The sequence below is a fragment of the Boleophthalmus pectinirostris genome, unplaced genomic scaffold (genome assembly GCF_026225935.1).
Source record: "Boleophthalmus pectinirostris isolate CB_2022bp ecotype Guang Dong unplaced genomic scaffold, ASM2622593v1 HiC_scaffold_16, whole genome shotgun sequence".
Lineage (NCBI taxonomy): Eukaryota > Metazoa > Chordata > Actinopteri > Gobiiformes > Gobiidae > Boleophthalmus > Boleophthalmus pectinirostris.
The window spans coordinates 17007588-17023719 of NW_026571095.1; the positions used below are offsets into that span (position 1 = coordinate 17007588).

The following is a 16132-nucleotide window of genomic DNA, read 5'->3' on the forward strand; positions in this document are numbered from 1 at the left end:
CCAGGAAAAAATAAAAACATATCTGAAGTCAAACAGGTGGCGAACCTTATACTAGAAATGTGACACAGTGCACCTTTAAAGTAGACAAAATGGAAATGAAATTCACCATGATTATATGTTGCATGTTTGTAATACTGTATTTGACATCTTCCATAACACCGCCTGTTCTTACTGTCTTCCATTTCAGTAAAGTATTATTATTACTTTGTCATTCATGGCCCCTGTAGCTTTTACTGTTCATATCTAACAACTCCACATTCCTCTGTCACTCCCTTCCAGCTGCCCCCCCCCCCAACCTCTACGAGCGCACCGCTTTAAAAGCTCTCCTAATTAAAACAGAAAGTCACTCTTGGCAGATGGCATGCGGTGGCTGGGTAGTTATTGCCAAGCGAACCATGGCCCCTGTAGACCTTCAATGAAATGAGGAGCGCAGTTCATGACGGTGAGAAGATACCGCCACAGTGCAGGCATCTCTGTCCCACGCAAGGACTGTCACAAGCAGCACTCAGCACTCAAGTTTGTTTTCTAAATTTATCATGGCACATTCATTTCTTATATATAGTATATTAATAAAATAATACAGGTCCATTTATTGCAGACTAAATAAAAAGATTAATACATTATAATGACATTAAAGGAAGAAACTCAAATGTTAATTAGACCATAGTGTTATATTACACTATCAACCATAGGGCCAAGTTACATATTAGATCTGTGGTCTTAAACTATTTTAAATGTGCGACAAAAAATGCAAAATCACAGACACGTGGAGAATCTTATGAAATTTAAAATCTCACAAAGACTTCTACACAGTTGTGAGCATGATCATGTCTGTTGTTTCCTGTCTACAGTAACACCACTCACATTGAGACTCTTAAGTGTTCAAAAGATCAGAGCACTGCATTCCTAGTTTAGATACAAGTGAGAACTCTGTTATTGTTATTTGTGAAATGTGTGCAATACTTCTTTTAATGCATTGAAGCCTGGCAGTAAAGTACACAGGAAGTAGATTGACTATCGCTAAACTGCAGCTTCACCCCGATCTGCCCACTGCGTGGCTGTAAACAGATACACGTGAGGAACTACTCTGGCCTTTTTACTTTTAAAGAAGTTATATTCAATCTGGATTAATAGTGCCGTTTTGTGAACTAGGTGTCATTAGTTGCAGAGGACAAATTAAATGGATAATGTGGATGAGATGCTGCAGTTTATATTCATATATCATAGTTACAACTTCACGAGAGGTGAGTAATAATTATTTTAGCAATTTCCTGAGTTTGTGTTTTGCGCCTCTGTGACTGTCACTCCTCTGACCCTGACGCTCTGTTTTATTGGCAGTTTCCGTAGCATTGCTGATGTTTATTGGTTACGATATATGACAGAGCAGATCAGAGTCACACTGACACTACACACGAGGAGCACAGCGGCTTCAAAATGGGGAGAGGCAAATCAGCCAAAGCCAAAATTGAGCAAATTCTCCTGTAGTGTCTGGCGACCCTAACTTTCCTGAATTTTATTAATTTTTTCACAATGCATAATTGCACAGAAACATATAGAAAGTTATGTTTGAAAAGATAAAAAATTGTGTTTCCCTTTTTCAATTTGTGACAAACTGATAGTGATGCCAAGATATGCCTTTGAAACTCTTTAGCCTTGGGTTGTTTGCTGCACCACCTACATCTGTGATAAATGCCACTGAAAATACATCTGTCTGTGCGTGCACTTGAAGGAAACTGGGAGAAATGTGTTTTAGTCTTTGAATGCTTCACTAATGACTTTCTACACTGGAGGGAGTGGTGGTTAAAAGGATGTCAGAATCTGCACTGACCCATAATCATCTGTCTGCACCCTGTACTAAGACACGTTATGCCCCCGACGGAGACGCAAATGGCACTTAAGTGGTGCTCAAACTTCTTTCTGTGATCTTTGATAAACAGCTACGTGCTTATTAGAAAGACTGGGCTTTGGAGAGGAGATTTAAAGGTCCTATATTACACAAAAATTGACTCTTGTGAGCTTTAAGCCATATTAGAATGCTGTTACCTCATCAAAAACTACTCGGAGTTGTGTTTTGTTTCTTTCACACATTTGAGTAACCCTTTATTATTCTGTCTTCAAGTTACCTGCTACCTTTTACTTTTTGTTCAGTAGAGACTGGCAATTCCAGGGCTGAATTATCCAAATGATTATACTGAATCGAATTTAAAAATGCAGTGGCGCACTTCCTGTATAATCACATGACATGACAAGGTGGAACAGAGAGTTTTTTGTTTGATAGAAGTACTCAGCCTAAATATGTAGGATTTGTGTGATGAGCAATTTAGATAACTTTAATGTCACTTGATGGAACATTTCAGGCAACAGATTAGCATATCTATGGTTCCAGGCCCAAACCTGAGAAGTTGTAGTGTACCTTTTAAGACTTAAATTGTGTTTGTATGAGTTAACTTTTAGTTTGTGGTTAAATTTGTCTCATTTAGAACTCTATTGTGCTAGTTACTGTCCTATTTTTCAACCCTTAATCCTGTGTGTACACTGGTTTAAACTTTTTCAATTGTATCTGTGGATTAGATTTTCCTTTTGGACTTGTTTAATTATTCTAATGTACAATATGCACTATATGTTTAACATGACTCCTTCAGCCCTACATACTGTATATCTTGAGGTACTACTTGGTCTTGATTGCATTGAAGGGACTTTAGTGTATATTTGTTATTGGTACAAGGGCAGCTGCTGGACCCATTTATTCTTTAACACATTATAGAAACTATGATCATATCAGCGAACTGGGATAATGTTATTGCTTTGACTTTGGTACTTTGACACGAGAGGTAATTGCAAATGGAGGATTCAAAGAAGATTTAAAAGTGGAGACATGCCCTTTTTATCACAGGGGCAGCTTTTTGGCAAATTGTCCTGCGCTCCCTCTGCTGGACTGCCATAAAACACTGTATAATAATGTCAAAGGTGACTGTGGCTTCAATGGCAGAATTCACTTTCACTGTTGAGGGCAATGAAATAAGAACAAGCTGAATATATAGCTAAATGTATTCAATTAGACACCTCTGCTGTTTATAATGCAATTAGTTTTATGAATAATGAAATGTTTATCAAATACGTCAGTTGTCAAATGACAATATTTAGTTAGATTGTTTAGATTTGTCATTGAATTTAATTGAAAATTTCTAAAAATCTTACTTGAATGATTCTGAAATACACTGACCATACAGTGGAGAGTCCTTTATATTCTCAGAGCTATAGAGGTGCTTTCTTCCTGCATGACACTGAAGCTAAATGCACAGGCCTCAGTGTCGACATGTAACCCGCTTAAACAGTGATATGTGACAACAGCAGCAGGAGGACCAGCAGCCGTTAGCTGTGATTTATTAGCCTGTACTGCAGCTCCTCCAGGATCACAGCACTGACGAAATTGAATGGCTCTGACCTCTCTCTCTGCGTATAGTTTAAAATACTGCAAGCATGTGTTGACAATATCCAGAAAATATTTTTATACAGTTTGAAAAAAAAAATGTGTTCAAAGCATTTATTTTTTTAAACTTTTATTGACGATTTTAAATGGACTATATAGGATTTTTTTCCATGTTATAAGGTAAAATTTGTTTTGCCCCAGTAGAGAGCTATTGTAAAAGCTCTTACTAATAATGCCTTAGTTGCCTACAGTGCTTTTTCTAATGCACAAAGCTGCTTCACAGTTTTGGGCATTATTCATTCTCTCCACACTCAGTGTTGGTAAGATACTATTATAGCCACAGATGCCCTGGGGCAGACTGAGGAAAGCAAAGTTCCCAATCTGTGCTATAAGCCTCTCTGACCATCACGTTCACACAAGGCAAGGTGGGCAAGTGTCTTGCAGTGATTTATCCTTTGTGAACCAGGAAACAGGCTAAAACTCTGCTCTGTCCTATGAAAGTTATGAAATGCCCTTAAACTCATTGCAGTGAATAATCTGGATGCTAGGAACGCATGAGGAATGTGAGGAATAACTTTGAACCATCACAAACCATTTCAAATGAATTTGTTTTTCAGATATTAATAGGTAAAGTGTCTTTAGGAGGAGTGCTAGTTTTGTCCTGTAAATGTTTGAACCCTTGATCTCAATATCACTGTCTTTTTTATGGAAAACTAGAGAAGAGAGATTGGGGAATAGAACGTGCGGCTTCCAAGGGATTCATGGAAATAGCTGAAGTGGAGGTAATTAGTGAAGCATATCAGAGGAGATCGCTCTGAAGAGGCCTAGATGAGAAGTTTTATCTCTGGCGATTACGGGGACAATGGCTTGGATTCAGATAATGAAGCCAGTTTCGCTTCATCTAATTCAGTCCCTTTGTAAAGTGACCCCGACTCTTTCTGTGCCTTCAACTTCCTCTTCTCATGTTGTTATCACTTCCTCTTAACAGCCAGGAAGACATGCGCCCCAGCGGAGTTCGCCTGCTTCAACGGCCAGTGTGTCCCGGGACGCTGGAGGTGTGACGGCGAAGTGGAGTGTCCAGACGGATCTGATGAGGCTGAGGAGACATGCAGTAAGTGCCATGTTTTAAGTCAGATGCCCTTACAGATGAGACTCTTTATATGGGCTTAGATTTCCGCACAATGTAGAAATGACATGTGCAGCAATGTTGTGGAAGAGTTAGTTTGCATAACATGATCGTTTTTATTTGGAACCACAGTTGGTTGGTGATATTCTCCTATTTCATTTATCATTTTCATTTTCCACAATGTAATTTGGGAAGAACGCTGTAGTAAATCACCACAGAATTAAATAAATACATGAAATAAATATGAATGTCAGGCCAGAAACACACATCAGATACTTTCTGTTTGAACGCATTAGCATCTGGGACTCCAACCAGTCCAATTCTTGTCTATTTTTTTGCATGCATCATTCAGAGTGGAGAAATCTTTTCTCAGTGAAGTATTGGTAACATGTGTTCTTGTCAACTTTGTGAAGTAATGAAGTTAAGTTTTGATGATTTCATAGTGCACTAGCTGTTAAAATGTTCGCATTTTGTCTTGAGGCACACAAACCTCCAGCTCAAAAATACACAATTTGTAAATTTAAACTCTTGTTTCCACCACGGCTGCCACAGAGAGTCTGGTTGTTTCAAGCCTGATTAAGAGTACTGGCCTTTTGCCCATCACACCTGGGTACACTGTCATGCCTTCATCTACCTCCTTCCTGGTCTTGTGCAGAGCTTTATGCTAATGTGCTCCTTATCGGCGCTGTGGCAGTGGTGGAGAGTACAGCCTGTGTCCACCCACACACCCTGCGCTGGGTGCCGTCTGATGCTGTCTGATGCTGAGAGCCACAGAGGCCTCCATTACCTCTGTGCGGAGCCGTTAGTGCCCTGGATTTGTGACTGTTTTACTGTTAGCCTGTGTCTCGCTCGCCCACACCCTTCCTCATGGAAGTTATCACAGGTAACCTCACTGCAGACAAACAGATAAGACAAACAACATGCCTTTATCTAGTGTTATTACCTTTAGCAGTGAACCCATTTCATTGACTGCTTAAATTATTGAAAATGTCTGAACATCTAAATGGGTTTGCAAGTAAATCACAATTCAGAATATGATTCATTAATTACACTACAGATACATTAAACTTACATTACATTGCATAACATTATATACATTTTTATTGTTTTAAATGCAGTTACAACTTTCTTTAAAGGTTTACCATTTAACCTTTCTAGTGGAGGGTCCACCACCTGCTTATCTCCGTGGATGTTAAGTGAGTTAAATGTTATACTGTGGAACTTTCCAGGCAAAGCAATAATATCTCCATGGAGACAAGCAGATGAAAGACCATCCAAAGTTACATATGCACCTTTAATTTATCACTAAAAAATAACAAATTGAAAGCTATTAATTGTTTTGAAGGTTACAATTACTTCTAAACGTGATCATCCATTAAATTAAATATGAAAAATGATGTAAATAAACAATACAAAAGCCTCAGCCTCAGCCCCAAGCCTGTGTTAAGTAAATCAAAAGAGTTGTATCAATAGCATTAAGAAGGCATACACCGATCAAACTTTGATTACGATTTAGTGGTGAGACATGGCATGATTTATAAGACAAACACAGGTATCTTTGCTTGATTATGGTCATGGTTATGTGGGTCAGTTTTATGAATTATCATGCATAACGTGACAAAGCCTTTTATGTGACCTAGAGAAAGTGGAGTCTCCACAGAATCGCACACACAGATATTGAGAATCCAATTAAAGATCAATGAAGGAAGGATTCATCTCTTGGCTGCAGATTAGACAGAGAGAGATTTTGATCAGAGGAGTTGAAGCTATTTATATGGAAATTCAAACATGGCTTTTAACACCAGCTCAGAAAATGTTTTTAGGCAATTTCCCAAACAAGAATCTCTTAATCAATCTTAAGTATTCCAAGCTGCTAAAAATGTTGTACTCTTGTAAATAAAGTTAGATCAGACTCAGATCAAGGCTACATCTTGAGCATATTTTAAGAAGTTCTTAGTAATGCATTTCCTGATCTCTTGGTTAACCAGATGTAATGAAAATTTGTATATTTGCCCCTTTTCCCATTTTAAAATAATTTTTAATGGCAAAATTTAAATTTAAACAAAATTTGAGTGATGAGTCAACTGGGCTTGTATTTACAATTGGTCCTCTCAGAAAACGAGTAGCGTCATCAAAATAAACGAGACAAAAACAGCACAGGAACTTGTTATAATTTATAATTTAAGCAGCCACTTGTGTCCAAATGTTAGGAGGTGTGTTTTGATGAAAATGAGTGCATAACCTCCATGTTGTAAATGGATGTTTTGCTACAACAAGACATGGGTTCCAGTTTGTGCTTCTACTTTATAACATAATGATGTTCAATGCAAAGTTTAAATTATGTAAATCAGAGAGACTGGTGAGTACCACATGCACCACTGTTTAACATCTGCTAATTACATCCAGGCCATGTGCACCTTAATGCCTCACGCTCCACTTAAGCCTGTTAACCTAGCTGCACAGTCACACACATTGCCTTCAAGTGAATCTGGAAATTCTTTTGTACTTTCCCCTCATTTTTAAGTGGCTCTTTAAACAAACATGGACCCACATTTAGCTGTAGCTCCTGGACTGGCTTCTGCAGACATCAGTGCCACAATCTTTTCTGGCTCAATACACTGATTCCCAATTACACGCTGGAGTAGCGTTACACTGTCACATTAAGAATTTAAATGCAGGCCACACTAAGTTACTTGCGAGGGCTGAAAAATAAATGACTCTAGAGAAACATGTGAAATGCAGAGTTCTTGTATCAGATCTGGAGAAGTGGGGCACTGCAGCCAGCTGTGCCGTCAGCATCTCTGTGGAGGAACCACTCTGTCACACAAGAGTCAAAAGAAAGGAAATGTCAGCTACTTTCTGACAACATCTGCTGGTGTGAGCACAGGCAGCGAGCTTGTCCGCTCCCTCTTTGCTTTGTAATGTCTCCATATAATGTGGGCTATAATCCACCGAGACTGAGTGGGTGGCAGGGACCAACAATAAAGAACTGACAAGATGAATGCAAACAGTGAGTGAAAAATTGCACTTTGATACAGGACAGAAAGGCAGCCACAAGTCACAAACTACTATAGTGTTGTTCCAATTACAAGCCCGGGTAGAAACTTTCTTTAGACCACTATTTCTCTCTGAAACTTACTTGAACAGTAAATAGTGTGCCAACATTTGTACAGTATGTGACACATTTTTGATATTGAAGAACAAGCAATAAAGACCACAATGAAATATTATACTACTATTTTTTGGACACTATAATTAAATGCACAGTCCAAAATAATTAAGTATTCACATTCAAATGAACGAATGCCTAGTTTCTATACTAGTTTTTGTATAAATGAGTACCTGGGTAATGATTTTTGTTAACCATAGACTGTGATATCAATAAAATATCAGCAAATAAAATATCAACATTTGAAGAGCAACACTTCCTCACTCCTAATGTAAAGCATATTTTTAATTTATTGAATATTTTAAAATTGAGACACCTTCTCAGTTGCAATGATAACGTGGCATGGTTGATTAGAGTGGAGAGCCTTTGAGGCATGTCGTTGGCTGTTATATCCCTGGAAACGAGTGAAACATATGTCAGATTATCTTTGCCACTTTTACATCTCACACATTTGGATCAGTTCCAGGGTAAATGAGCTTGCTGACTTTTTGACTTGTACTGTTTCAGAGGGTGTCAAGGACAAATGATTTTTTAAATTAATTAGGATTTTAGGCAATTTATAAAACATAGTGAATATTAAAGCTGTATAATGTTTAATTGATTGGCTAGTGTAGTGTACACAGCTTCCTCAAAAAAGAACAATTATAGATATTCCTCTGAAGACACTTCTGATATGTTCCTCTAAAACCACTTTGCAGATAGTGAGCTTCACAGTCCACTGAGAATTTGTCTAATTATTCTGTCATATAGGCCTCCATCTATATTGGCTTTTTAATGAGGTGATGAGAAGATTGTACTGTACAGTTTTCAGCTTCAAAATCCAGATTTTATATTGATTTCATTTAGACTTTAGTTTCTTCTAATGCATTTTCCCTTTCTCATTTTTAGTATTCAGAAGCTATGAAATCTCCTTTTTGTGTATCTCGGATACCAGAAGATTCTCTCACTTAGTTGACAAGCAGCATGTGTGCTTGGCTGTAGTGAATCTATCATTTACAGCGCTGGACAGAGCCGCACTGAGCCAGACTAATGAAGCAGTGACTCACCACAGTCACTTTCTTCCACTCTGAGGCAGAAACAGCTCACAGCACTGACGTTAGTCTAACGTTTTTCTATTGTCATGCATGCACCTATCTGTGACTGGTTTGGGCTAAGTCTTCTTAATACTTGTGCAAATGAATTGTAAATTGCTCACAAACTGGTTTAGGAGGCTTAATTTATTGAAACGTGAATGAAATTATAAGTACAAGCTATAAGACAATTACTCACCACTATTGCTGTTGCAGGATTTGCAGAACCAACTGATAAGTTTGTTCACTAGTTTTTTCAGTAGTTCTAAAACTAAACTAAACATGACCCAACCTATCTAACATGGATCTAAATCATATAGAGATTTCAAGTTGTATCAGAAATTAACATGGTTAAAAAGGACAAAAGATTCAACACCAGTGAAGATAAATTGGTCAGTTGATAATCATAATCAGTGAGGTCACAATATAATTGTATAAACTATTTATTGTGACCATTTTAGAAGAAAAATGAAGTCAACTTACATAATCACTCTTTGTCTAGCTATTTATTTTATCATTCAGAAAGTTTTATTTAATTCTGTTTAATTTAATGAAATCACACACTTGAAGAATGGCAGTCTATAATGTCATGATTGTTGATGATGATTAATTGTGAAACTGGGACATTTCTTCCATCATTAATGTAAGGACTGTTATCAAGTCACCTTCCACCTTAAATCCTGAAGATCATTATTGTACTGTAGTCTCACTCGGGGAATTGTGAAATGCATAGTATATTTTCTTACATCATCAAAGTTTGCCTTTACCCATGGCTTAGAGAACTTTTTACCTATAAACACACTAACTTTGTAAAATCAGTTGCAAGTCTTTCACCAATGTTACACACTGAAATAAAGAAAACCATCTCTGTTGACCCCACCACTGCCAGGCTACGGTTTACACACATTTGTCCAGTTGATTTCTCAGTGATTTTCCTGAAAGGCCCTGTGTCCAGAGCAGAGCCTGACAGCAGTAACAAGGTCAAACCCTGTGCTCATATAAAAGTAAATCATTACTCTCTGACTGTGTTGGACCCAGGGCTGCACAGGTCTTGTAAAAGGGTATGAATTGAAAGCGGATCTCCTGCCAAAACGCCACAGCGGAGATGAATTCCCATTTTTCACTCTGGCGGTAAACAACCCGCCGGCCTCGACGGCAGTTTATCTGTGAGTAATTGGCTTTTATTGTGTCGTCTCCTCCTTGAGCACAAACCCATCACCTGTGTCTTTATAAAATCACTACTTAAATAGTCAATATCCATCTATGGTCTCTGCACTGCACGCTCAGGTTTGGAGTTCTGTTCAAAGGGAGAGGGACCTACCATTTCCTCAATCAATTTACATTCGGAGCCAGTTCCTCTGCTGTCATCCGCCATCTTTTCACTCACTGTGGAAGGCTTTGATATATCTGAAGGAGAATTCTTTCACTGTCCCTCAGCAGATTTTTCCTGTGCACTATCCAGAGGGGCTGTTTTGTGTTTTTTTTTATTTTTTTCAGCCATCTCTAAGACGTATATAACTTTTAAAACTTTATTTGACTAAACAGAAAATGTACAAAAAAGTTATTTTTTGATGGAATAAAGTGAACATTGATTTGGTCCATCAATGTACCGTGACTGAAGTATTACCTGACAAGCCAGAACCACATGCTTTGACAAAACTTTACAAAGACGAGTGGATCTGGAGCCGTGTCCTGCCTCCTGGATTTCAGTGGGTGTGATTGACAACTAAACTAACCCATCAGAAGACTCCATTTGCATCAAACGCAAACTTGGCTGCTTACATGTAAAAAAGAGGAAAAAACATAAAGTACTGAGAAACTGATTTTTGCAGAATCAACAGTCGACGCACCAAACTATTATTTATCTCATGTAAAAGGGGACAACACAGGGTGAAAATCCTCCACCCTAACTTGAGACTATCCAACCACAGCTGGTAAGGCTGGTCAAACAACAGACAAACTTGAGTAGGCGATAGGTGAAGTGTCTTGTCCAAGAACACAAAGTCATTGGTTCAAAGTTGGAATTTAACTACTCATACTAACATTAATTACTATTCCTCTTAACCTCCTTTGCTTTGACTACCACATAATGTTTAGTTGTGTTCCATGTTAACAAAACAGTAATTAAAATTCTAAGGACTTGCTTTGTTCGCCACAAGTTGCTGTCTGTTCAATTGTTTGTGTGGATTTTGCTTTGACAAGACAAATCAAAGACAAAGTATACCTACCTGAAATAACAATGTTGTAACAATAAAACCACAAACCATAATTTAGCTTTGGTTGTGCTTTGTCAGTGGCCTTTTCTGGGCCTAGTGTAGCTTTCTGTTTGCTTTTTGCAGCCTCAGCTAGTTGTCTCTCTCTCTCTCTCTCTCTCTCTCTCTCTATTTCTATTTCTCTCTCTCTCTCTCTCTATTTCTATTTCTCTCTCTCTCTATTTCTCTCTCTCTCTCTGCTCCCTCTCCAAGTGGGCACTCTAGTCCACCCTCTCCCTGACCTCCTCATGCTGCAGGGATAGGCACATGTCCGGACTGAAGATGGGCATCATGGTTTACTTCACCTACCCCCTTTTTCCTTCCAAGTTAAATAGTCTCTTCCCTCATTAATTCTCACTGGTTTCCTGTGCTATTTGTAGTATGTTGTTTGTTTGTTTGTTTGGAATAGCTATTTACTATGGCCATAGTCTTAATTTTTCATCATTGTGAAACCCATGGATAGCTTCAGTACTTTAATGGCATATCCTTAGCTAGTAGTGAAGTGAGAGCCAATGTATACTATATGTCTATAATATTCTGAGAGATTATATTTTCATACCTTTTCACGCCTGTTACGGTGAACATCCTTAGCCGATATAATAGTTTCTGAGCACCAGGAAGAAAGGACACTTACTGGATTACTGGAGTTTGACTGACTTATATCAACTTGTTTTCAGTCTGTCATTAAATTAACTATAACAAATCAGTTTATTAAAACAAGTAAACTCAATCAATAATTGTTTTCAGTAATATATTAACAGTGTAAACACACAGGAAAAAATATTCAAAGTACTCTGTTGACACACACTTTAAGCACAGTTAAAACAGTGCTCTATTTTTTTACGGCAGTCCAACAAACAAATTAATTAAAATGGAAGCACAATGAATTGATTTTAAGAACACAACATGGAATTATCTATCATAACTCTTTACGGTTACGCATTAAGAGAAATCCACAGTGCAGCTTCACGCCTTCCTCCAATAATTAATTATAGTGATAGAGTAAGGTCTGATTGGTGTGAAACAAATGAGGTTCCTTATCTTAGAATTAGATGTATAATTTAATTTAAACATAAATTACCTTACCATTTAAAGTGCAAAAACATGGTTCAAATGCTAATTACAGTACTGAATTTCTACTGGCGACTGTTGTGTTTACACTGACATAGCTGACTGACTGAGTTTTAGTTACAGTCATAAAAATACACTTGTAATGAAACATGTCTTCACTGCTAACAATAACCCGCACATTCTGTAATTCCCGTATATAAGCCATTTGAAAATTGAATATAACGCTCATGTTAACGCAGCCGTGAGATTTCTTTGAACATCACACGTTGACAATATTTGCGAATTATATTTCACTGGTTGTGCTTTTCTTATTGGCTGCTTTGGGGTGTGCTAGAAGCTGAGATGTATAATTAACAACATGCCTCATAATAATAAAAAATAATCTAGATCAAACCCACATTGTGCCAACTCGAGCAGATTGGCATGACATGGAGCGAGAGGGGGCGGTGAGTATTTGTTATATTTCACAATGTTTCTTCATCTCCAGCCCAGACAGTAAAATCAATAGGGCAGGAGTTGTGGGTGAGTTTTAACCTCGTCTTGGGTGCAATTGGATGTCTAGCGATGCCACCCTTGTTCCTGTTATGTTGGGCCATAGACCTCCACTGTAATCTCACTCTCGATATGATTTGTTTCGACAGGCAAACAGACATGCCCCCCGGAGAAGTTTGACTGTGGGGGCGCCACCAACAAGTGCGTGTCCCTGTCCTGGAGGTGTGACGGAGAGAAGGACTGTGAGAATGGAGCCGACGAAGAGGACTGTGCAGCTGGTGAGCATTTAAAAGTGAAAACTGAGTATAAGTGAAAACAAAGAACAACAATGTACTGCTATTCCAGAAAGGATGTCAAGGCCAACTGGCACATAATACTGGTGCTTTTCAGATTCTTGAATGTGATTATAGCATATTCCCAGATATGAGAGTCAGTTTTTCCTATTGATACTCATAGCTATAAGCACTGCTCTATCTGGGGCTTGTTAGACTTTAATCTGAGCTGTATTTGAACACAATCTGACCTGAAAGCACTGATTTAGCTAGAATAACAACAAGTGATCTGATCTGTGCTGTTAAACATCTCTTACACATGAAATTACAGTCACAAGCTCGCTATCCAACAGTATCCCTCTCACCTTGTTGCTGAAAATGAGACACCTATTTTGTATATTTTTCTTGAGTTTTCAGATAATTTACAACGTTTTACTAATATGTGCATTGTGTTACCATGGTAACTGATGAACCGTCCATGAGATACAGATATACATGTAATGCACCTCCAATGTGAGGCCATTGAAAACTATCAATCCATGGGTTTCAGTTTCCTGTTTATCGGTTTACATTTTGAGGACTTTTGGCCATTCAAAAGATGTAGTGTTTTGTTTTAAATGGTTACTTGCTATGGAAACGGTGCAAATTTTTCATCACTCTCTAACCCGGGATGGTATTATCATAGGAAATAGCTGCAACGTATATTCATAAGTATATTCGTAAGTATATTCATAAGTATATTCATATTCACCTAATAATTCCTGTTAGTGACTACTAGACCCTAGAAGTTGCTGTATGATAGTAACATTAAGCATTTTAACAATATAATTTTTTTTTTGATTTGTAGATACTAGTCTATATCAAAATATTGAACAGTTATCAATACTGGCATATACGTATAAGAGCACAAAATAATAAAAAAACAACAACTTTATGTTAAAAATTCAGAAAGAAAAATGAAAAAAATCATGACAGGCCATTCACTAAACCAGTCAGTTTTGAAAAAAAAAAGAAGAAAAAAGCAACCTTATCTCTAATTGATCATTTTATAACCATAAAGAGCCAGTGAGACAGAGTAGTTTGAAGTGAATTCAACTGAAGCTTGTGGAGCGATACCCAGAGCTCTGTGATATTTAATTTGTCATTTCAGTTATGATTGAGCCTTTGTCACTGAAGTCCTCACAACTCTCAAAAATGACATCACCTCCCACTTAGCCAATCAGACGTGTTTGTGATGGCTCCCCCACCCCCACAGCCTGAAGGGACTATCCTTGCCCTACTTCTGAAGTGCCATGAAGAATTGGCTTCTCCTTCTCCATTGCTCCCTCGCCTCCTCGTGTTAAAGAAAAGTGATTGATGCTTAAAGAAGGGTGTGGTATTTGTGTTTCTTGTTTGAGTAATGTACAAAAAACAGAAACACGTGGTAGAAAATTCACTAGAGAAAACATATCCTCTTACTATTATTTTAATTCAAATAATGTTTTTTTTTTTTTCTTGTTTGCTCCCCCGCAGTTGTTTACATATGTGTGGGAGGAAGTAAAGTCTGGCCTTTCATTTATATATTGCACGTTTCGCCAAAGCATGAAAAATCGCATGCAGTTCAAAATGTACATTACCCTTTTTCACGCTTTATTTCGTCCTACTATAAGATCTTTAGAGGCTGCAAAGTGGCCCGTCAATTCCTGCCTTACTCAAAGTAGCCCCACACACATGCCATGCAAGTGGTAGTGATTCATCGACTTTAGATCTAATGCCTTCTTAGCTTAGATGGCTTTTTACTGTGCTGCCCATTGAGATGCAGTCTAGCCTGTGCTAATCCTTTTCTTCATTCTAATGTCTGTATTGATGCAGCAGCTGTAAGCCTCTCTAGTGGTGACAGGGGGCAGGCATGAGGCAGCCCCCCTTCCTTACACCCCAGCCACACAAAATACTTAGCGAAGAAGATTAAAACTAGTCTCAATTGCTTTTGTTTTTTTTTTACGTAGAGATATAAAGCTCCATAGCTTTAAACTATTCATGAATGTAATGATCTTCTCATGCTCTCTTATTGTATCTCCTCCACCACTCTTAGGTAGCTTACACACTCACACACACACACATGCGCGCGCGCACACACATACACCCTCACATATACAGAGAGAACCATCCTGAACCACCCTAAATGCATCAGGAGGCATTATGTACAGTACTTACTCTGAACAGAGGAGAGACAGATATAATCTGTAGTCTAAGTGCCACTCAGGATGCTTTAAACCAGGGATGGATAACAAAGCTTATGTCAGTGACAAGCTGTCTCAGAATATCGCTGCTATTGCTAAACAGGTGTCTCCAAATGTGACTTTTAGTTATTTAACATGTTTCTTTCGTCAGCGTCTTCTTGGCACCTTAATATCAGAACCTGCCTTCTGTCTTCTGTAGCAGAGGTATTTCAGTGTATATAACTCCTGCCTAGCCCGCACAAATCCTTTGGCGGTTTGCGACTATGCACAGCTTTAGGACAGCTTTCTCAAACTGCAAAGCAAAGTAGGGTGGGCTCCTATCGCACAGTCAACACGCCCTCAACTCAAAGTGTATTAGAGAAACAAGTTTTGTCTTGTTTAAGTTAAGTAACACCCTTTTTATTTTGTATTTGAAAACAATAAATAACCACAATCCACTGCACTGGTTTGTGGTCATGTGATTATGGTTAATTAAAGGGGCTGTACCTTAAATAGATGTCCAGTTATTCCTCACTTTCCTAATGTATCCCAACCATCCTGATGATTCACAGGGATGAATGCCTTTGAGTTACTCTGATGATTTTACAGTGCCGTCACTGGAAAGGCTAATGCAAATTATCATGCTAACAGAAGATTTCCTGGTTCCCAGATGATAAAACTTTTCCTAGACAGCATAAAGACAAAATATTGTTTGGCCAGATAAATTTCCCCATAAAATGTGTTGATTTTTGAATAATCCTATAGAAAGGCCTCAATTCAGTAACAGCTCTTCATATTCACAGCCATGTGTGGAGCTTCAATTTGTGCATGAGAGAGACGAGGGGGCAGGTGTGTGTTACCAGAGGAGCACTATTATAAATGCAGTGACAAATCCAACTGCACTGTATGCACTGTGGGTTTTGGGTGGTATTTCAGACATTCTTGTGTGGGTTGGGTCACTAGAAGTTGGCTGTAGCATAAAGAATAACGCTTTTTGTGACCAAGTGAACTAGTTTTTCATAAGCTGTGGCCTCTACTAGTAGTGTTTGAAA

At 38.2% G+C, this 16132-nt stretch overlaps 1 protein-coding gene across 1 annotated transcript in view; it reads left to right on the forward strand.

Annotated features, from left to right (window-relative positions):
- The window catches only part of LOC110173414 (low-density lipoprotein receptor-related protein 8-like), a 65280-nt gene that overhangs the window by 24946 nt on the left and 24202 nt on the right, over positions 1-16132 (forward strand). The window contains exons 3-4 of the mRNA XM_055151936.1: positions 4423-4541; positions 12760-12888. Of these exons, the coding sequence (XP_055007911.1) occupies positions 4423-4541; positions 12760-12888 (248 nt within the window). The remainder of the gene's footprint in view (positions 1-4422; positions 4542-12759; positions 12889-16132) is intronic.